General features: G+C 45.0%; 1 protein-coding gene across 1 annotated transcript in view; it reads right to left on the bottom strand.

Moving 5' to 3' along the window:
- Positions 1-23,953, bottom strand: part of MMP17 (matrix metallopeptidase 17) — a 40,795-nt gene that overhangs the window by 12,390 nt on the left and 4,452 nt on the right. Inside the window, exons 2-5 of the mRNA XM_036765705.1 lie at positions 12,421-12,547; positions 5,656-5,939; positions 4,528-4,704; positions 968-1,067 (exon numbers count right to left, since the gene is read on the bottom strand). Of these exons, the coding sequence (XP_036621600.1) occupies positions 968-1,067; positions 4,528-4,704; positions 5,656-5,939; positions 12,421-12,547 (688 nt within the window). The remainder of the gene's footprint in view (positions 1-967; positions 1,068-4,527; positions 4,705-5,655; positions 5,940-12,420; positions 12,548-23,953) is intronic.

The following is a 23,953-nucleotide window of genomic DNA, read 5'->3' as shown; positions in this document are numbered from 1 at the left end:
TCCTTGGAGGTCTTCAAGCAGAAGCTGCACTGACCACATGCCTGGAATGCACTCACTCCTCACATTTGCCTCATAGAATTTCTCTCTTCTTTTAGCACCAAACTCAGGCACTCTCTTTTGCATGAAGCCTCCCATCTGCTAACGCCCCCCTCCCAAACTAGTCATCTTATAGTACTTCCAGCTTTGCAAACACTGTATATATATATATATATATATAATATATATACACACACACATACACACACACACACACACACACACACACACACACACATATATATATATATATATATATATATATATATGTTGTCTCATTTGATCCTCACAACCATCTTAGGAAGTAGGTGCTATTATTATCCCTCATTTTACAGATGAAGAAACTGAGGCTGAGAGTTCCTTGTTCAGGGTCACAAAGCTAAATAAGTATCTAAGGCTGGATTTGAACTTAGGTCCTCCTGACTCCAGGTCTGATATCTTATCTACATTGTGTGTGTGTATGTGTGCATGTATATATGTGTATTTTTGCACTTATTCACTTTTTCTTTATGCTGTAAATGTATTTATTTTTTATGCGCTTGTCTTCCCACATGAGCCCCTTGCAAGAAGGATTGTCTTATCTTTGTCACTGTACACATAGCACACACTTGTTTATTGGTTGATTGATAGTGGGGATTCCTTTCAGGTAAGAGTTGGACTAATGTCACCTTAAGTCTCTTCCAACACAGATTCTCTGGTTGGGGTAGGGGCAGTCGATGGGTACAGGCGTGGACTGGGGGTTGGAACCAACCAATGTGATGGAAAACATTCCCTTCCAACACTCCTCAGAGTGGAGAATCTATATTCAGATATCGAGATAATTAAGGAGACGTTGTGGCTCTGAGAGTTTGCTGGGGACAGACACAGCCCTCTCTGGTGGGAAGCTCTTCTCCACCCCCCCCCCCCACTTCAGGGTGACCTGGTGGCTTACGGTACAGTGGTGCGATTGTCTGGGAGCTCCGGGAGAAAGGGGTGATCCTCGGTCTCAGTAGCTTCTGGCTTGGCTGTGGGGGAGACCGATTCCCGGACCCCTATGGCAGGAGATAAGGAGAGATGTGAGACATTTTGCAGTAAGCCCTAGTCAGCCTTTCTACTCCAGTCTTCTCCCTCACCTCTCCCACCCATCTTTCCCTCTCTGCCCAACTCAGGACCAAAGAAGGAGAAAGGAGGGCAAGAAAACTCTTCAGAAACCCCTACAACATTGGAAAATGCTGAGTGGGGACAACACAGTGTAGAGGGCTGGGAGCCAGGACACCACTCACTCATCACACACTCTTTTAGGAATTTGGACAAGAACTCTAATCCTATTGCAGAAATCTCCAACGTAATTTGCTTTGAAACATTATTATGGTACTTTGAACAGCATGGTGGAATAAATTGCATTCGCAAAAGCCAGTCAAAACTACAATTCCTGTTGGAGCTCCCATGTCCTTCGCTGTAAAACAGGGTAATAATATCTACCTTCCTGGATATTGTGAGGATGAAACGAGAGCATCCTTGACAATCCCTCCCTGAAACATCTGCGGAATCCATCCCCACCTTCTCTACTGCAACTTCAGCTAGCCTAGTCCAGGCCCTCATTACCAGTGACCCGGATGACTACAATTGCTTCCTCCTAAGTCTTTCAACCTTCATTTTCTCCCCCTCCAATCCATCCTCCTTCACATCACTGCCACATTTGTCTTTCTTACACATAGATCTCTCTGGTCATATCTCTTCTCTGTTCAAGAATTTTCAATGGCTCCCTACTACCCATTGAGTAGTCTGGCTATCCACCTCCAGAGAGAGATTTGATGAACTCTGAGTGCAGATTGAAGCATGTTTTTTTCAGTTTCTTTGCTTTTATTTTTATTTTTTTTTTGCAACATGTTTTGCATGACTTCACATGTATAATGGGTATTCTATTGCTTGCCTTCTCAATTGGTGAGAGATGGAGAGAATATGGAACTAAAAAAAAATGTTAAAAATTGTTGTTCAGTAGTTTTTCAGGTGTGTGACCCCCATCTGCCAGGTTTTCCTGGCAGAGATATTGGAGTGGTTTGTCATTTCCTTCTCCAGCTCATTTTACAGATGTGGAAGCTGAGGCAAACAGGGTTAGGTGACTTGTCCAGGGTCACACAGCTACCAAATGTTTTGAGGCTAGGTTTGAACCCAGGAAGATGAGTCTTATAGTAAAAATCAACCAATAGTAAAGAAAAGGGAATCTAAAAAAAGAGAAAAAAACATTTAGAGAAATAAAACCCTTTCCTCCCCTTTCTCCTAAAAAAAAAAGTCCTTAGCCTGGTATCTGAGGGGCTCCACCCCCATCTCCCAACCTTCCAGCCTTATCTCATATCATACCTCTTTGTGCACTCCACAGTTAGACCAACCAAACTGGTGTTTCTATCTCTTTACTATGTTCTGTGCTCTCTTGTTTGGGATCAGGCCATTCCCTGTGCCTGAAAGTGCCCTTTTATCCATCTCAAATGCCATTTCTAACAGGAAGACTTCCCAGATTCCCTAGGTTGGTAACAATCTTCCTTTTTGGAACTCCCAGAGCACTTTGTCTTGTAACCCTCAGAGTCATGGTTTTAGATCCAGAAGGGACCTTAGAAGTCAGAATACTGAGGACCAGAGATGTGACTCGCCCAAAGTTATACTCAAATACATTTATGTAATAGTGTATATATTAACTATTTCTTTCAGTCTCATTTGCTACCTAGACTTCAAGTCCTCTGAGGACAAGGACAGAGTCTTAGCTAAACTTTGTTTCACTCAAAGTAATTTGTATGACTCAATTTTTTAATCACTCAGTTAACACAGTGCTTGGCATTCAACAAGCACTTAGTATGTTTGCTGAATAATTGATCTGTAGGATGAATCAGCTACTAAGTCTGTGGGGCATGACCTAGGTTGGCATCATCAGAATTCTCCAGAATTCTCTTGGCTGCCACCTCAACCAAGGTTTTCACACTGGTATAACCACCAATGCCCTGAAAGGGATTTCTGCTCTTCGGCATCCTTTTTCTGACTGGCGACCATGGTGGCACTGAAAGTCCTGTCCATACTTCATCTTGTCACCTCCTCTTAGGCCACCTCTTCCTCAACCTGGCCTTCTGGCAAATGTCCTTTCTTTCCCCCATCACCCCCACCCCAATCTAGAATCATGGTCAAATCAATTCTGCCATTGTTCCTGGATGGGATATGTCTATTTACTTCCCTTTGTCTCAACTTACCATTTCTGTAATTTCCCAGACCAAAATGTCCCTTCCCCTGTCCACCATTCTTCTATGTTTGTTGTTTCTCCCATTAGAACATAAGCTCATTGAAGTCTTTGCATAGTATGCTCAGAGCTTAACATAGTGCTTGGCACGTAGTAGGCTCTTTTGCTTATAACATAGTATTTTATTTTTTCCCCAATTACATGTAAAGACAATTTTAAACACTCATCTAAAAATTTTTTTGAGTTCCAAATTTTCTCCCTCCCTCCCTAAGATGGTAAACAATTTTATAAAGGTTATATATGTGTAATCCTGTAAAACATTTCCATATTAGTCATATTGTGAAAGAAGAAGCAGACTCAAAGGAAAAAAACATGAAAAAAATCAAGAAAGTGAAAAATAGTATGCTTGATCTGCATTTAGACTCCGTGAGTTTTCTCTGGAGGCAGACAGCATTTTTCATCTTTGCATTGGATCATTGTATTGCTGAGAAGAGCTAACTCCTTCACAGCTGATCATCATACAATATTCTATCACTGCGTAAAACGTTCTCCTGTTTCTGCTCTTCACTTTGTATCAGTTCGTATATGTCTTTCCCAGTTTTTCACATAGTAGGCACTTAATAAATGTTTTTCCCTCCCAGTTTTTCTGAATTGTCTTTGATTCCTTAAAGTTTATACACAAGATCTTATCCTAGCTCAGAAGCTCAAAAATGATTTACCCCCTTGTCCTTTGATGCTGGCTGCTGATGTTCCTCAATCAAGAAACTGAATACAAGTCATTGGGCCCTGCTGGCCACTTTTTTCACTATTGGGCTAGTAGCTTATCTACAAGGATGAATGATGACCTGGCTGGTATGAGTTGTTCCCTGAGTAGAGTCCACCTAGGCCCTGAGACAGAACCCTGCTGTGAGGCTCTGGGTATAGACTAAGGGCAGATGCTATCTTTGCCCTGGTCCCTATGCCTTGACTACCAGTTCAATATTCTTTCCTCTGACCTTCCTTTGAGATCTGCAGTTTGGCTGAAATGAGCTCATTAGGAAGCCTGACCAGTCCAATGTGATCACTTGGTCCCTAATCCTGCCTGGCATCACTCCCGCCCCCTCCCCCCTGCCGGGCACCACTCCCGCCCCCTCCCCGCTAGAGCCCTGAATGGCTACAGAGCCTGAGCTTCAGCCCCAGATAGAAGGTGGGAAGGCTACAGAGTCAAGGAGGCCTGAGGGTACTGGGGGTGGGTAGAACACGAGGTCAGCAAAAGAGAGGGAAGCGTCAGGGCTGGGTGGCAAGCTCACCGTACAGTTGCCAGATGCGGACTTTGTCCTCATAGGGCAGGTCATATTTCAGGGGGTCGCCCACGGGACCCTGATAATAGGGTCTCATGATGGACTGTATGGCTGAGATGTGGGTGAGCCCAATGGCGTGTCCAAACTCGTGGACAGCCACAGCAAAGAGATCCGTCCCATGAGCATCTGAGGAAACACGACAATACCTGTTAGGTCTCAGAGCAGGTCAGAATAGGGCTGAGGGGTCCCTGGTAGTCAGGTCATCTGTTCCAAGCACAGGATTTGGGGTTATTTCTGCATGCACATGCAAGCAAGAGCCTTAGAGTTTAGCACAGTGTCTGGCATGTAATGCACACTTAACAAATGTTTATTGATGGATTGATTGCAGAGACCCAGGGGACTCCTTGGGATGTACCTTCAACTTCTCCAGCCTGAGTCTTGATTGTCCAGAGAATACTACAGGACTCTGGTCCTGGAACCCTTGCAAGGTTCCTTCTCCCATCAGTCCTCCCCCAGACCCTGCTCACGATTGATCCTATCAATATGTCTACTTCCCAACAGTACATTCTAAGGGGCCCTGGGCCTCTCTGCTGGCCCATTCGCTGTACCCTCATAAGGACTGCCAGGTCTTTCCGCTGCCCTGTATCTGAAGAGTCCTCTATGTATTGTCTCCCCAGTAAGAACATGAACTCTTTGAAATCAGGGATTGTTTCACTTTCTATTTATATTTCCAGTGCTCATGTGCAGTGTATGACACATCTCAAGTGCTTAAAAATATGTTTTTCAATTCTATTCTGTGCCTGCGTGAACATGGATGTGCAGAGGTGTGTGAGAGAATATGGGCGTATCTTAAATTTATAGGCGGATGTGTGTCTGGCAAAAGGCAGGAGAAAGGAAGGGAAGGAGGTTGAATGGGCCCATTGTGAACTTCCTTAGGCCAGTGGGGCAAGTGTGAGACCATGGGGTCAACACATAGTCCCAGGACTATGGTGCCAACACGGGCTTTCTTAGGCCTTGTGGAGTTAGTGTGGATTCCTCAGGGCTATGAGGGGTCAGTGTGGCCCCCTCTATACAACTATATGAGGTTGATTTGGGATCCCTGAGCTATGTAGGGTCTTCCCCAGGGTTGCTCCCTACCTGAGGATCGGAAAGTCCAGGCCTCATCATCATCAAAATGGGTGTCTCCAGCGGTGTGCTGGTCTCCAGGAAAGAAAGCATGGGCTACAGTGCCCCCAGGGCCATCAAAGGGGTAGCCATCGTTGTGATCTGCCTTGGGGAAGTCGATCTGGATGTCAGCGTTGCTACCTGCTACCTCATGGAAGTTGAGCGGTGTAATGTCACTCCACACCTTTAGGGCGTAGTACATGAGTGCCCGGACTGTGTCCCGGCCCAGTGAGGAATCCCGTGGGAAAGTGCGGACCCTATTAGAGAGCAGAGAATGGCAAAGCCTGAGTATACCTGTCCTGGTTTGAGGCTGTCTTCCCTCTCATACAAGTCAGAGGGCCTAAATTCTCAGCACAGGAGCTTCATTCCCTTGGGGCATAATCATCGTTCTCTTCCTGGCTTTGCACCTCACAGTAGGAACCATATTACCTCCTCCCTCTTGCTATTTCCTTCCCTACATCAGGAATGGAATGTGGAGAAATCTAACTGTCCCTTAGTGGGAAGGGACTATCCCAGGAGGTAGTGGGCTCCCCATCACTGGAAGCCTTCAAACAAAGTTTGGTGTCGGATGACCACTTGTTGGATATATGACAGAGGGAATTAAGAAGTGGCAGGGTACCTAGGACACTACACTTGACATCAGGAAGCCCTGGGTTCAAATTTGATTCAGATATATATATACTAGTGACCTTGGGCAAGTCACTTTAAAAAAAAAACCTCATTGTACCTCAGTTTCCTTACCTATAAAATGGAGGAAGGGGCTGAGCTCGATGGTCTTTGAGATCTTCCAGCTCTGAAATTTATCATTTATTCAGGAATTCATGTTCAGCCACAGGTTGGACTAGATGGCTTTTCCGGGCCCTTCCCAATTGTAAGACTGTGACATCCTAGTTGTCTTTAAATATTTAGAGACCACAGATCCCATGGGGCAGCCAGGTGGTACGGTGGATACAGCACCTGGGCCTGGAGTCAGAAAGACCTGAGTTCAAATCTGGCTTCAGACATCTAGCTGTGTGACCCTGGGCAAGTCACTTCACCCTCAGTTTCCACATCTATAAAATGAGCTGGAGAAGGAAACAGTAAACCAGTCTAGTATCTCCGCCAAGAAAACCCCAAACGGGGTCATAAAGAGTCAGACACAACTGAACAACAACAAAAGATTTAGAGCAAGATGGGACTTTGGATGTCATCCATAGTCCAAACCCACTGGAGGAAACAGAGGCCCAGAGAAGTATGATGACTTGCCCATAGTCAAATTTGTAGTAATAGGCAGAGGGAGGATTCGAACTCAGGTCCTCTGACTTCAAATCAAGGGCTATTTCTACTATACCATGTTGCCTCATGAGGATGAAGAATCAGACTTGTACCGTGGACAGAACTAGGGGTAATAGGAAGAAACTTCAGATGTAAGGAAACACTTCCTGACACTTGGAGCTGATCCCAAGCAGAGAGGGCTGGAGGAAGTGCATTCCCATTCCCTGGAAATCTTCCAGCAGAGGCTGGACGACCTCTCATAAGAGAAGGTGATGGAAGGGATTCAGACTCAAGTGTGGTTTGTCCTGGTCACTGGCTGAGGGGCCTTCCAGCTCTGAGATGCTGTGATTCTGGGACAGAGAAGTCTCCACGTGCTGTAAATGCCCCCGTGAGTGCCCCTGTAAATGCCCTCATAAATGCCCTTGTAAATGCCCCCCAAAGCTTTGTTCTCCTCTCACAGAGGTGAGCGTGTGTGCAAAGAGGGTATCAGGAAATCAGACTATGCAGGGGGAGCAGAAGAGGACCCTGGAGAAACTTGGTCAGTTAGGTTCAAGAGAAAGATGATTTCTTTTGATTTTCTATGATCAAAATGATCCATTTGACATTTTCTAATGCTCTTTCTATATTGTTTGGTCCTAAATTCTTCCCCAACCTATATCGGATTGTCTCAGGGAGGGGAGAGGAGAGGGATAGAATTTGGAACGCAAAACTTAAAAGAAGTTAGAAATCATCATCTTAATGTATAATTAGGGAAAAGATCAAATATCATTTAAAAAATATAAAAGAGAAAGATGATTTCTAAAGTTCCTTGCATTTGTAATGATCTATAAATCTATGAAATCCATATTTCTTGTTAGTTTAGGTATGAGCACATTAGGAAGATGATGACATGACTTGCAGTTGACTTTGATTTGAATGAGGGAGGGCTGAGCAAGGTCACCAGCCTCACTTTCTCCTCCGGAGCCATCTGGGTCCAGTGGCCTGATATTCACCGGGACGACTGGAGATGACCCAGGATGCAGTGGGAGACCCTGGCCCTTTTAGGCTAGTCCGGGTATGAGCACAAGTTGGGGTGAGTGGTATCCTGAGTCTGTGACTGCGGCTTCCTGGGGTCGTTCATTTAGTGTACTTTCACCCAGGGGCTAAGGGGCAGAGGCAGATCTTAACCCAGGTCCTCAGACTCCAAATTCAATGTTCTTTCCATTATAAACTATGCTCTTTGGGCAATGAAAGAGAATCTATTCCCCCTCTAATGAGGGGAACCTTTGACTCCTGAGGCAGAACATCCCAGTGGGTCGTAACAATCAGGGGCCCAAGGACTCCAATTCCTCTGTCTTCCCGGTCCAAAATGCTCCCTTTTGGCTCTCTGAGGGCAGGGACTGTCTTGCTTGCTTGTCTTTGTCTGCTTTGTGCCTAGTACAGTGTCTGATACGTAGTGTGTTTAATAAATACCTATTCATTCATTCTCCTCCTAAGAGGATCGTAGGTTTAGAGTTGTAAGGGACATTTGATCAATTCAATACCCTTCATTTTATAGCCGAGGAAATCGAAGGCCAGAGAGGTTAATTGATTCTCCCCAGGTCACACAGGTAGTAAATGGCAGAGTCAGGATTTGAACTCAGGTCCAGCCCTCTTTCTATTGAACCAAAGAGACTGAGTTTCCATGGTCTTGCCCACTGGCTGTGGCTTTTTCTATCTTGGGAAAGGGCTAAGAAGATTTTAGAGCTGGAAGGGACCATAAAGATCATTCTAGTCCAACTCTCCCATTGTATACATGAAGAAACTGAGACCATCAGAAAGCAAGTTTGTGGCACAGTTGGGACCTGAACTTAAATCCAAAGCTATGCTTACTGTCCCAGGCTCCCTCCACAGAGAAGGCCTCCCTTGATCCAGGGAGGGCTCAGGTTCACATTCTATCAGAGGCCCCTTTCCCCTTCAGGGGCTGAGTCTCCTCCAGGTGGGAAGGGAATCAGGCCTGGCCTTAATAAGCTGCTTCCTGACACCTTTGGATGACTGCCTGCTCTATCCTTCCGCTGGCTCTCACTCAAAGTATTCCATTTCCAGATTAATTTAATGCAGCTTCACCTAATGAATGTGTTGGCTTCTAAGGGTCTCAGCCAGGTCTGTGTAGTCATCATTTGGCAGATACCGTGGGAGGGCTGTGGCCTGAGGGAGCCCAGGCTGGGAAGCCAGGAATCTTCAAAGGTCTGAGGCCTGAGGAGACACTCAGAGGAAAAGGGTCTCAAGGAGCTGCTTTGAACCTCAAGACTGGCTGACCCACAGAGGGCTGTGGGATGGTGTGCTGGGTCCTAAGGGAGGAGACAAGGGGATCTAAGTGGCGAGGGTTGAGTTGAGTTTATTGGAGGCCAGGCTGGGCCTGTCTTCCAAGAAAGGGCTGCAGAGGAGGGGGGGGTTGGAGAACATTTGGATTCTTCCTTTCCCTCCCCCTTTCTCTCCCCACTTCCCCCAGCTGAAACCAGATTCACTCAGTCTGTATTAGCTTCTTCCTGTCCCAAGTCACCAAAGGAAAAAACTAGGTCCAAATTCTCCAAGGCAAATTTCACCTGCCCCAAATGCCTCCTAATCAATTACTGTAATCATAAGGAGCCGGCCCTACACACACAAACACACACACACACACACACACACACACACACACACACCCCATTCAGTCACTCACTCAACCAACCAACACTTATTAAGCCACCTTCTACGCAGAGATCATTATGCAAGGTACATTTGGGTTGCAGGGGAGATACAGTTTAGGTGAGATGGAATCCTCGCCCAAAGGCAAAGGGTAAGATACAAAAACAGACCCCAAATCCTAGAGTCTTAGTGTTGGAAGGGCTGTCGATCAATACATATCAATTAATCTATCGCCGAGTGGCTTCCTCTGGGCCACGCCCTGGTGCCAGGGGACGGTGATATGGAGGCAAAGGTGGAATAGTCCTCGACCTCAAGAATCTCGTCCATATTGTACCTCACATGTATTTGCCACTCAGCCTTTGCCTGAAAGCCTCTAACGACAGTAGGCAGCCAGGTGGTTCAGTGGATAGAGCCCTGGCCCTGGAGTTAGGAAGACCCGAGTTCAAATCTGACCTCAGATACAACCTAGCTGTGTGACATGGGCAAGTCATTTAATTTCTGATTGTGTCAGTTTTCTCATTTGTGAAATGGGGGTAAAGATAGCAGCACCTGCCTCTCAGGGCTGTTGTGAAGATGAAATAAGATCATATCTACAATTTGTGGTTGTTGCGTTGTATCCAGCTCTCTGTGACCCCATTTGGGGTTTTCTCAGCAGAGACGCTGGAGCAGTTTGCCATTTCCTTCTCCGGCTCAATTTACAGATGAGGAAACTGAGGCAAACAGGGTTAAGTGACTTGCCCAGGGTCACATAGCTAGGTGTCTGAGGCCAGATTTGAACTCAGGTCCTTCTGACCCCAGGCCCAGCTCTCTATCCACTGAGTCATCTAGTTGCTCTTAATATTTCCAAAGTGCTTAAAGTGTTATATAAATGCTAGCTATTAATAGGAAGGAACTCTGAGGCTGTTCCTTCCACTTTGGGTAGCTCTTACCATTAGGAAGAACCAACATCAAGCCTAAATTTGGTTCTGGGTCCCTTCCCTTCCTCCTTGTTCCTGGTCTTGCCCTCTGTGGCCAACCAGAACAGGCCTGAGCCTTCCTTTCAAATCTTTGAAGACAGATATCAACCCCACTCTCTCCACCCCTGCCCCACTTATCTTTTCAGCAGGAATCATTGAATAATATTATATAATAATTAAAATAAACTTGTTAAGGGCACACTATGAGCCAGGCACAGTGGTAGTAGTAAGCTGTCGGTGAGTCAGTCCCTGCCCTCAAGAAGCTTACACTCTAATGGGGAATAGAGACAGGTATTATATACAATAAGATAATCTATTCAGAGCTGGAAGAGATTCTGAAGACCATCCAGTCCAGCCCCCTTATTTTACAGGCAAGGAAACTGAGACCCAAGGTCAAACAGAGTCTAACAGGTAGAATTTGAATCTAGAACCTCAGATTCCAGAATTAGCTTTCTTTCCACTGTACTATAGAAAAGAATGAGGAGAGGATGGTATCTGTGAAGTCAAGGGGGAGAGAATATTTGGTAGGAGTGGGTGGTCAACAGCGCCTCAAATTGCAGAGAGATCAAGGAGGATAAAGACTTAAAAAACCAGAACAAAATGTTGGAATTGTTGGTTGGGTCATTGGTAACCTTTGAGAAACCAGTTTTGTTCCGCAATGGGTTGAGTAGAAAGTGAGTAATCAGGAAGAGGAGGCATCAGGTGTAGACAACCTTTCCAAAGGTTTTGTCAGTGAGGGGAATGAAGAGATCTGGGGTGTTAATTGAATGGGATCAGGGGAAGGTTTTTTAATTTTTATTTATTTTTGGAGGGGAGAAGGCAGGGCAATTGGGGTTAAGTGACTTGGCCAAGTTCACACAGTCAGTAAGTGTGTCGAATGCCTGAGGCTGGATTTGAACTCAGGTCCCTCTGACTCCAGGGCCAGTGCCCTACTCACTGTGCCCACCTAGCTGCCCCGGCTTTTTTTTTTTTAAAGAATTGGAGAAACCTCAGCATGTTTGCAGGCAGAAGGGAAGGAGCCAGTGGAGAGACTGAATATGGCTGAAGGAGAGGGGTTGATTGATGGGTCCTGAAAGAGGAAGGAGGGAGGGAGATCGAGGTTATAACGCAGAGAGATCAGTCTTGGTGAGAAGCATCTTATTTTGTGACTGGAAGGAAGGAAGAGAGAAGGGTTGATGACGTCAGAAGGTTTGATGGATGGAAGAAGAGGGTTGGGGGAGATGGGATGAGGCTGGGACAACTGTTGTAAGGGCTGGGGGTGGAGGGCTTGAGGAAAGAGACGGTTGGACAGACACACCCAGAGAGACACAGATAGTGACACAGATCAACACATGCCCACAGAGACACACATATGTGAGGATGTGACTTAGAAAGATGGACACGGACCCACCGAGACATGCACATGTAGAGACATAGATAAAGACGATAATGATGATAGATGATAATTAACATTTATATACCACCTACTATGCGCCAGGCACTGTGCTCATCATTCTACAGATATTATCTTGTTTGGTCTTTACAACAACCATGGGAGGTAGGAGCTATTATTATTCCTTAATATAGATGAGGAAACTGAGTCAAACAAAGGTTAAATGACTTGCCCAGGGTCACTGGTGTCTGAGGCTGGATTTGAACTCAAGTCTTCCTGATCCTAGGTCTAGTGCTCTATCCATTGCACCATCTAGTTGCCAGAAGATACATACCCACAAGAGAAACACAAATGCCTCCAGCCCCCAGATGTGAGTGGCCCTGGAGGGCAGTGGGGATCATGAATGACTATACTTACCACCATCCATGTCACCCTGCTGGGGCTTAGACCCCCTTCCTTGGGGAGGGGGCAGCCAAGGAGGAGCCCAGGCTGGCAACAGGATGCACATACCTCCAGGACAGATTTCGCTTGTTCCATTTGGTTAGGGCGGGGGTGTTCCGCTTTCTTCGGGCCCCAGGTATAGCCAGGTCTGGCAGTGAGCAACGCGGTGTCTTCATCAGCTGTAGGGTGGCCTCATCTATGTGGAAGGCAGTGGGGAGGGGAGCTCAGGGGCCAGGAGCCCAGGCAGTTCCTCAGTCCCCCAGCTGGCTCTTTCAACCCCGTGTGGGCTTGGGGGTCCTTTCCCCATCCTCTGGGCTCATGCAGCCTTTCCCCTCTCCTGAGCACCCTCCCTCTTTTCTGGAGGGGATTCCAACATTCCAGCTCTTACCCTTGCAATCTGGGGTTGATGTGTCTATGTGGCGCATGTGTATCTGAACCAGCCCTGAGGACAGGGCTCTGGTCTGCACTCTGACAGTCCTGTGCCCGGGGCCACAGTGAGTTAGCCTAACACATCCTTGTGAGCTTCATCAGCCCTGTCTGGTCGGCCTGCAGTAGGAGACTCTCAAGGGGCCTTAGGGATCCCCCAGGCCAGTGTCCTCATTTTATAGGTGAGGTCCTAAAAACAGACTTGCTCAGGGTCGCACAGGTTAGAAGTGGCAGAGCTGGAATTCGAACCCTGGCCTTCTGAATGAAAAGAAAATGAACGTTTCTAGAGTGCTTCTAAGTTTGCAAATCGATGGATTCTCATCACTCTGAGAAAGGTTCTGTAGGCATTTTAAAGGAGAAAGAGGGGCCCAAGAGATTAAATGATTTGCCCATGGTCACCTAGAAAGTCAGTGTCAGTGGTGGGATTTGAACCCAGATCTTCTTGACTCCAGGGCCAAGCCTTCTGTCCACTATATCAAGTTACCTCCCCTAGACTCAATGCCCTTCCATTCCCACCCCTCAGGAGGAGCTCATGGAAAGCAGGGCCCCTAGCACTGAAGGCTGACTGCCCCTTTGTCCACATCTCTATCCCCCATCTCCCTCTAGCTCCCTGCCCCCCGCTTCCTCGAATCACCCCAGATTTCTGGGGAAGGTCAAAGCCAGGCAGGGCTTGGAGGTCATTCTGTGCACTCAGGGCAATCATTTCCTAAAGGTCTATGGCGAGAGAATATTAACAAAGCCCGCTGGAATGCAACTTTTAAAGCAAATTAATTAAAAGATACAATTTACAAGGAGCACGGTAATGAACTTTTTCCTGCCTCATCTTTGCCAAACCCCAACAGCAAACCAGGAGGCAGTGAACCGTGGCTGGGGCTGTTCCTCCTGGAGCTTAGGAGAAGTTTGGAAGGAAAAGAAAGAGATTTAATTAGGAATCCACTGGGCTCCCAGATCCAGGCTTGGGGTGGAGCCAGGCATCCAAACCTGTGGGGTAGGAACAGAGATCCTAGACTGACAGCTAGAAGGGGCCTCAAAGACCATCTAGTGCAATCCCTTTATTTCACAGAGGGAAACTGAGGCTCATAAGAATCACAGAATCATAATAGCGAATGGTTAGCATTTATATAGAGCTTTTAGGAGCAGCTAGGGGGTGCAGTGAGTAGAGCACCGGCCCTGGAGTCAGGAGGAGCTGAGTTCAAATCTGACCTCAGACACTGGACACACTTACTAGCTGTGTGACCTTGGGCCGGTCACGGAACCCCAATTACCCTGCCTTCCCCCCTCCAAAAAGAAATATATAGCGCTTTTAGGCTTGCAAAGCGTTTTACTCATTATAATCTCATTTTATCTTAGTAACAACCCTGGGTGGTAGGTGCTATTACTAGCCCCATTTTATAGTTGAGAAAACTAAGGCAGACAGAGGGGAGGTGATTTGCTCAGGGTCGCACAACTAATTAGTAAGTGTCTGAGGCTGGATTTGAACCCAGGACATGCTGAGTCTGGGCCCAGATCGATATTCACTTCACCACCTGGCTACATCATAAATTGGAAGGGACCTGAGGTCACCGAGTCCAACCCTCATTTACAGAGAGTGAAACTGAGGCGTAAGGGCTGCTAGGTGACCCAGTGGATAGGGCAGCGGCCCCTAGAGTCAGGAGGACCTTAGTTCAAATCCGGCCTCAGACACTTACTTGCTGGGTGACCTTGGGTAAGTCACTCAACCCCAATAGCACACCTCCCCCCAACCCCGGCAAAAAAATTCAAGGCTCATAGAGGTCATAGGAACATAGATTTAAAGTTGGAAGGGACCTCAGAGGTCATCTAGACCAGCTTCTTCATTTTTCTTTTATAGAGAAAGACATCAAGGGGAAATGAGTTGAACAAGGTAATACAGGACTAAGGCAGGGGGGCTGGCCTGGGGCAGAGGAGGGAGTGGGACTATCAGTGGCATGCAACATGGGGTATTAGAGAGAGCCATGGGCTGGGAGACTAGAAGCCTGTCTCTAGTACTGTCTCTGCTGCTCATCAGTGGCAGTGGGCCAGTCATAGAACTTCTCAGACTCTCAGTTACCTCCTCTGTCAAAGGGGTACAGGAATACTCAGCATGACGTCTCTCACAGGGATGCTGTGAGGAAAAAGGATTTCTCAGGCCTTAAGGTAAGCTGTCATTTTTATTTTATTATTTTCACTTGTACGGCTGGCTTCATTGTTATTCAAGGACCTTCCTTTTCTCTTAGAGGAAAGCAGACTCAGCATTTACCTGGAGAAATGATTTTGATGGTCCCCCCAGACAAAGAGCCATTCTGCTATGTGGGCAGGAATTGGCCAGGGGAGCTATTGGGCTGTCGTAAGTATCTCAATTACAGGCCTGTCTCCCTGCAGCCAGCAAATCCAAAGCTTCCTATTGTCGAGGTAGGCCAAGAAACACTGGAGCCGGTGGGCCATCCTAGAGAAGCAGCGGAAATCATTTTTGATTTCATGTCAGGAGAGACCTGATTTTGAATCCTGGCTTTGGCACTTATTTATGAGCTATGCGGCCCTAGGCTAGTCACTGGACTTCCCTGAGCCTTTGTTCACTCATGTATTTCAGTCTTTTTCTTTTTTTTCCCTGTTGTATCTGACTCTTTGTGACCCCATTTGGGGTTTTCTTGGCAGAGACACTGAAATGATTTGACATTTTTTTTCTCCAGCTCAATTTACAGATGAGGAAACTGAGACACAAATGGTTAAGTGACTTGCCCAGGGTCACACAGCTAGGAAGTGTCTGAGGCCAGATTTGAATTTAGGAAGACGAGTTTTCCTGACTCCAGGCAGGGCACTTTATCCACTATGGTGCTACCTATCTATATGGCACCACTCATCTACAGGGTGTCCCTAAAGTCTGGACACATAGGAAAAAATTCATATTTTGAAATATTTGAAATATTAACAGACCTTAGACTCCTTGACTTCTTTTTCTGGGGTATGCTAGAGGAGAAGGTGTACTCAGTGAAAATCACAGATGCAACACACTTGATTGAATGCATAAAGAGTGAATGTGCTAAAACTGACAGCGATGTGGAGTTATGGCATCGAGTTCACGTGAAACTTGCAAAGCGCATCAAGCTTTGCATCACAAATGATGGAAATCTTATTGAAGATGTTATTTGTTAATATTCCAATGAAATAAAATGTTGTTGAAAATTTCATTCATTTCATTTCTTGGGACACCCTGTATAAAGTGACAATAAAAATAATACCAGTAGTATTATGTCAGTAATACCAGTAATAGCTCATGTGGTGGTGGTGAAGCTGCATGAGATGATAATATATGCACTATATGGACATCAGCTATTTTTATTCCATCAGTGCATACACTCAATGCCCTGCCAGGAGGGAGGGAAGGAGAAGCCCCAGCCTCAGGGTGAAGCCTCTAGCCTTGGTCCGAAGACGCCTGAAGTGAGGCGAGTAAAGCCAGTGTGGAAGACAGGCTCCAGATGAAGGACGACACCTTATTTCAAGCTAATAAAGTTGTCAGACTCCTGGTGAGCAGAGAGCCTTGGAGAAAATCAATGAGTCCCTGAGGACATTCAGAGGGGAGAGAACATCCCTATCTATAAAGACAGGCTTCACTTAGAAGTATATCTCTATATCTGTCGATATTTCTTTACGTGGATAGAGATGAGCAACTCATTGATAGAGTCATAGGATGGATTTATAGAGCCTTTGAGCGGGCAGGGACCTTAAAGGTCATTTAGTCCAACCCTCTCATTTTACAGATGGGGAAACTGAGCCCAGAAGGGGGAAGGGACATCCTTAAGTTCTCAGAAAATTGAGTGGTTTGTGTCCCTCTCTCCCTCTCTTCTTCCATATCTTCCTCGTGACATCCCTTTAAATCCTAGAAGGTAGTACCCCCAGTCTTCTCCAGGAACCTAATTTCTTCAGCCAGTTCAGGTATGGAATGATCTCCTCTGGAAGAAGGCAGGAATGCTAGAACTGTGTCAAAATATCAACTTTAAGGTCAGAGGCAACTAGGTCGAGCAGTGAATAGAGGAGTGGGTTTGGAATCAGGAAGACCTGAGTTCAAATCCTATTTTGGTATGTGCTGGGCTCCTGGCTATTTCACAAACAAAGCACTCTGTCTCTTGATTCTGGACATTCTCTTTGGCTTCCCCGATGTCTAGATGCTTTCCTTCCTCTGCTCTGCCTACTGACCTCACTGGGTTCCTGTAAGTCCCAACTGAAATCCCATGCTCTAGGAAAGCATTTCCCAACTCTTCTTATTTATTTCCTACTTACCCTATACATACATACATATATGTATACATATATACACATATATATATGTATATATAAAACTTGCTTGTACATATTTGTTTGCATGTTGTCTCCCCCATTAGCTTGTAAGCTTTTTGAGGGCAGGCACTGTCTTTTGGCTCTTTTTGTATCTCCAGTGCTTAGCTTAGCACAGTGCCTGGCACATAATAGGCACTTAATAAGTGTTTATTGATTGACTGATCATAGCAAAACTGAAAATATTAAGAAATAATATTTTTCTCTAAAATTCTTTCCAGACTCTTGGGAAATGACTCTTAGAAAGGTGTGCGATAAGTCAGGACATAAAGGGAAAAAGACCCTTCATTAGGGGAATGGATAAAGGAGAATAACCAAATTTGACCTTTGTTTGGTTCACACCATGGCCTAATGTAGCCATAATGGCTTTTGTTTTCTTTGAATGGCTCAGCTTGCCTCATTGAGCCTCTGGACACTGTGGCTTGCTCTTCCGGGGCAGGAGGCCCGGGGAGCATGCCGGGAAGCAGACAGCTTCCTGTGTGAGGAGTCATGGGGCTGGCTGAGGGGAGGTGTTGATGTCTATGCTAGGGGGAGGGGCCAACTCAAGAACCAATCGGCCCTGGTCATTTGGGCGGAGCTTGATGATGTCAGAGACCCTATAAGAGGGGAGAGGACAGCTCGGAGAGTTCTCTTCCTCTCTTTCCTTTTCCGGTTGGAGCCAGAGGCAGTTACAACGACCGTTACAGAGGCAGTTACGACCGTTACATCGTCAGTTTCAGTTGCAGCTTCAGTTTCAGAAACAGACACAGCTGAGGCAGGAGCTGCCAGCAGCAGAGCTGATCTACGGGAGGAAGCTGAACAAAGACTTCAGTCCAGTGGGTAATCTTATTACCATCAAGGGGGAAACATGATTTTGCTTTACGCAATCATGTTTCTCTGTAGCCTCCTGGTTACTCTTTCAAGGCGTACCTATTGGGCCTGGAAGATTATGACCAACATATCAAAATGGGGCTTCTGGTTCATGGGTTGGTTACTGTGGAGCCTAAATAAATGTTTTGATTCTTCTGCCTTCTACTTTGAGAGTTTCTTCTATCCGGCGATTCCGAACCTTTCAGACATGTTTATGATCTTCTTTGAGATTATAAACTCGGCCCTCCTGATACATTTGGCGTCACGAACAGGATCGCTAGGTATAAGATCTCTATTTAGAAGCAGAACAATTCCAGAGGAGGAGATAAATATCCCAGGATGGGAGGATCCATTTTATTCCTCCCTAGCAAAAGAATTGGCTAAAAAAGCTGGACCCTGTGAAAACTGGGAACCAAGGCTACGGAGAGGAGATCCTAGGGATTTGGAAAAGTGTTTACGAGAAGTTGGGATTCAGTCAGGGGCATCACTATCTAGGCAAAGCTGGATAGTGTTATCAGCCTACCGGCTAGTATACGAAAGATTGAGATTAAGTGAAAGACATGGGGGCACTCCTACCCCACAGGAAGAAGAGGAATCTCAGATAGCAGGAGACCAAACTGACTCAAATGAGAACTTTTCTATTAATGTGGCTAAGAGCAACAGGAGACCAAAAAAGCCCAGAGTGCATTTCAACCCAGCCCAGAAAGAGCCGGCTGAGGCACAAAACACTACTGGGGTTCAGGATGTGCCTCACACAGAGAATAGGAGATGGTTAAATGATCAGACAAGGGCTCGACCCATACAAAGGAGGAAGACAGAAACCCGAGGTGAAGATTCAGTTACAAGGGAAATTCAGGAAGATTTCTCACCGCAAGAGGTCACAGATATTTTGAGTAGATTCAGCCAAAGAATAGGAGAACCATTGATATCTTGGATGGTAAGACTCAGTGATCAAGGGGCCGGTGGAATATCAGTAGATGGGACAGACTGCATAAGATTCATAGGTATCAGCCATGATCCTCTAGTTCAACAAGCTTTTAGGGAACATCATCAGCAAGGAGATGGTGATAGCAAGACTACTCTGTTGGCATTAGCCGCTGTGGGATGCAATAAGAGATATGATACTGATTCTATGTGGCCCACTGAGCACAGACCCTGGTATTCACTTAGAGATTGTATCATGAGACTAAAGGAGGAGGTAATGAAGACTGCCATTATGATAGGAACTGCAGACAAATATTACAATGATCCAATGGGACTGTCTCATAGGAATTTAATAATTAGGACAGCTCCCCCTGCTTATAAACAACTAATTTTGAATTTATTGCTTGGAGAAGTAGGGAGCCGTCTTACAACAGTGATAAATAAGATTTTACAGTTATATGACTTAGGTGACTGGGGAAGGGATAGATCTCCTCGAGAGAGAAGAGTGAATAACCAGCAAACTTGGCGCCAAAGGAGAGTAACAAGGAAAGAAATGTTTACTACTTTATTGAGAGCAGGGGTAGGTTTTGAAATGATAGATGGAATTCCAACCAATGAATTATACAGAATGTATAGAGGACTTGATAACACGAGAGATAGGGAAATCAGAACTGCTCCTGCAAATGCTACAGATGTTGAACCTTCAAACCCAAGTGAATCATATGAAAGGGAATACTAGGGAATAGGCCGAGCCCCAGTCCAAATTAAGGAAATACACAGGCTGGATTGTAGACCTCACATTAACTTGACCATATATTGGAAAAATGGGTCAAGTACGGTAACTGAGGCATTAATAGATACTGGGGCCGAGGCCACCCTTATTTATGGAAATCCAGACAAGTTCAGCCATGGAACTCCTATTACCATCACAGGACTAGGAGGGACTGAAATATCAGCCAGACAAGTTAAATTGATGATGAAAATTGGACAGTTGCCCAAGAAAGAATATAGTGTGGTTATTGTGCCTATTCCTGAATACATCATTGGAATAGACATTTTGAAGGGTATGACCTTAAATTTACCTGAAGGGAAATACCAATTTGCTGTGAGGAAAATAGGCATTAATGCAGTCTTAGTGGGGAAAATCAAGATGGATCCAATCACTTTGCCCGAACCTTCTGAAGTAATTACTTTGAGGCAATATCGTGTGCCAGGTGGGCAAGATGAAATTGCCAACACTATAAGAGAATGTGTTGAGGCAGGAGTGTTAGTCCCTACAACTACTCAATGGAACAACCCTGTCTGGCCAGTCCGAAAGTCAGATGGAACATGGAGGATGACAGTAGATTATAGACAGCTGAACAAAGTGACTCCTCCCTTGTATGCTGCTGTCCCAGACACAGTTACTTTAATAGAGAGAATACAAAAACGTGAAGGGACTTGGTATGCAGTTATTGATTTGGCCAATGCCTTCTTTACAATCCCAATAGACCCCAAGCAATGGAATCAGTTTGCTTTTACTTGGCAAGGCCGACAGTATACATTTACACGCCTGCCGCAAGGATATATTCATAGCCCAACTATTTGCCACAGGATTGTAGCTGAACATTTGGATGAATTAAAGTTACCTGGTGTACAGCTTACACATTACATAGATGACATCATGATACAAGGAAAGAATATAAAGGAGGTGGAGGAGAGTTTAGTATTATTAATTGACCATATGAAAAGCAAAGGATGGGAAATCAACCCCGCAAAGGTTCAAGGGCCAGCTCAAACTGTAAAATTCTTGGGGATACAGTGGAATAGAGGACTGCGAGAAATTCTCCCACAAGCTCGACAAAAAATCCAGGATTTTCCCACCCCTACCAATAAGAAAGAGGCCCAAAAGTTCATAGGGCTGTTTGGTTATTGGAGACACCACATCCCACATTTGGGACAGATTTTAAAACCCTTGTATAAAGTCACCAGAAAGAAATATGAATTTGACTGGGGACTTGAACAAAGTAGAGCTTTTGAGGAAGCAAAGGCTGCTATTCAATTAGCTCTAGACTTATGGCCTATGCAAAATGGGCCAGTGGAGTTACAAGTGACTGTACAAGATGACTATGCAAATTGGAGTCTGTGGCAAAAACAACAAAGCCGAAGTGTACCTTTAGGCTTTTGGTCAAGGAAACTACCCTCATCTGGAGTGCAATATACACCTTTTGAGAAGCAGCTGTTAGCTGCATATTGGGCTTTAGTAGAAACTGAGCAACTAACTCTGGGTCATGAAGTGGTATTAAGGCCTGGAATTCCAATTATGACTTGGGTAATGAGTACCCCAGCTTCTCACAGAATTGGACATGCACAAGAGGCAAGCATAATCAAATGGAAGTGGTATATTCAGAATAGGTCCAGAGCAGGCAAAAATGGAGTTTCTGCTCTACATGAATCTGTGGCGAACATTGATACTGAGAGCAATGAAAAGCCCCTTGAATCTAAGCAACAGATGGTACCATCCTTAGTGAAATGGAATAATGGATATGACGGACTAAATGAAGAACAGAAGAAACATGCTTGGTTTACTGATGGGACAGCAAAATATTTAGGACAGAAGAGACATTGGAAAGCAGTAGCCTATAACCCCTGTACAAGGAGAACTCTGGAAAGTTCTGGGATAGGTGGAAGTAGCCAATATGCTGAACTGATGGCAGTGCATCAGGCCATCAGAGCAGAGAAAGGAGGACAGTGTCATATATTTACTGACTCGTGGGCGGTAGCTAATGGATTAGCTACGTGGATGCCTATATGGAAGAATCAGAATTGGGAGATTCATGGCAAACAAGTTTGGGGTAAAGAGTTATGGGAAAATATATGGGACATGTCTTTGGTTACAGATCTGTCAGTTTTTCATGTTGATGCTCATGCAACCCTGACCACACCAGAACGTGAGTACAATGCACATGTGGATCGACTAGCAAAGATTGCTACTGAATGTATTGTCCCTACTCCGACTCCAACTGATGACCCAGCCTTAGCAAGATGGGTCCACCAGACTGCTGGCCATTTAGGGGTCCAGGCCACCCATCGATGGGCACAGGATCGAGGTATCAGTATTTCTCATGCGTTGTTAAAACAAATAACAGAGGAGTGTTGTATATGCCAATTAGAAAAAGAACGAACTCTTCCTAGGATAGTTACTGGAGAAATAGCAAGGGGAAAAGTTCCAGCCCAAATTTGGCAGATAGATTATATTGGCCCACTACCCCAGGATAAAGGATGTAAATATGTATGTACGTGTGTTGACACCTATTCAGGTGTACTAGTGGCTTGTCCTTATAAAGACGCAACTCAGAAAAACACCTGTAAAACTTTAGATATTGTAAGTTTATATTATGGAACCCCAATGCAGATTCAAAGTGACAATGGGTCACATTTCAAGGGCAAAGAAGTGAAAAGATATTGTGTGTTGAATAATATAGAATGGATATATCATATTCCATATTACCCACAAGCATCTGGGCTAATTGAAAGAATGAATGGATTGTTGAAAGAACAGCTGAGAAAATTAAGCTCAAATAATTCATATCGACATTGGAAGGATAATTTGTCTATTGCCTTACGTAATTTGAATAATAGACCCTTAGGGGGGAGTACACCTCTAGCCAGAATGATGACCCCAAATCTGCAGATCAGAGAACAGCAAACATGTGAGATTCAAAACATTGAATTTTGGACTGTGAGGGAAGATGTCCCACTACCAAGTCCAGGAACACCTGGTTCAGCAGGATATGATTTACATTGTATAGAGAATTTTAGGTTAAATAGGAAAGAGATAAGAAAAACCCCTACTGGAGTATGTATGAGAATCCCCAAGAATCATCTTGGATGGATATTACCTAAACCAGGATTAGCGGCTCAAGGAATACATGTATTGGCTGGAGTGATAGATTCTAATTATCAAAAAGAAATTGTTGTGACACTCCAGAATATGGGTAAAAAACCTGTACAATTTTGTAGAAATGATAGGATGGTTCAAGTCATTATTATCCCCTGTGAAAAAATACCCTTTGTGAAAACTGACCCTCCTCCCAAAATAACTACTAGAGGGGCAAAAGGGTCTTGCTCCATTGATAGAATAAAGTCAGGAGCTAAGGTATGGGTAAAACGGAAGCCAGATGATATTCCAAAGGCTGCAGAAGTTATAGCCCATGGGAAGGACAACACTGTAACAGTTGTTTATTCAGGGGAAAATAATTACCAAATCGTACCCCTGAACCATATATTTTACCGTGAATAGGTTATAATAATAGATTCACAGACTATTCTTTTTGTCCTTTGTTTTGGCTAACCTTGTTGCTAGTTTTGTTTCCTTCAGGCTTAAGCACCCTGCACTTTCCGGTGACTGCCTAAGCATGTAGCATTCTTGGAATTCCTGCCAGCTCCTTAAAGAAATGACCTCTGGAATGGGACTTTTTGGGGGCAGGGCCATCTCTACATCCAATTTCAGCATGAAGAAGCTATGGAAAATGAGACCTTCACCCCTCACCCCAAGATTTTGAGCCCCAATCGTTCAAGGGGGGTGGAAATGATGATAGTGTTCTGTTTACTTATTTTGTGTTATCCTTGCTGTGTTGTTTTATTGTTATGATATTATTGATCCTATGTAATGGATACAAGGATTTAGGGGTGGACATTTGAATTATTAATAATTATTTTGGGGATGATTGATTGAAGAGATTATCTTGCTGGGACCTAGGGGTGGATCGCATTTGAATCGTTAAACCAATGTTTAGGAATGTCACCAAATGATATGTTTTGCTTTATAATGAATGATATGTTTTAGTTTCCTTTGTAATTGAATCACAATGTATGTTCTAGGATACATGGCTGATTAGATTATGTATCCTATAACAAGGGGTGGAATGTAGCCATAATGGCTTTTGTTTTCTTTGAATGGCTCAGCTTGCCTCATTGAGCCTCTGGACACTGTGGCTTGCTCTTCCGGGGCAGGAGGCCCGGGGAGCATGCCGGGAAGCAGACAGCTTCCTGTGTGAGGAGTCATGGGGCTGGCTGAGGGGAGGTGTTGATG

The sequence above is a fragment of the Trichosurus vulpecula genome, chromosome 1, assembly GCF_011100635.1.
Source record: "Trichosurus vulpecula isolate mTriVul1 chromosome 1, mTriVul1.pri, whole genome shotgun sequence".
Lineage (NCBI taxonomy): Eukaryota > Metazoa > Chordata > Mammalia > Diprotodontia > Phalangeridae > Trichosurus > Trichosurus vulpecula.
Note: the sequence above shows the minus strand (reverse complement) of the source record. Positions and strands in the feature narration are given on the sequence as shown.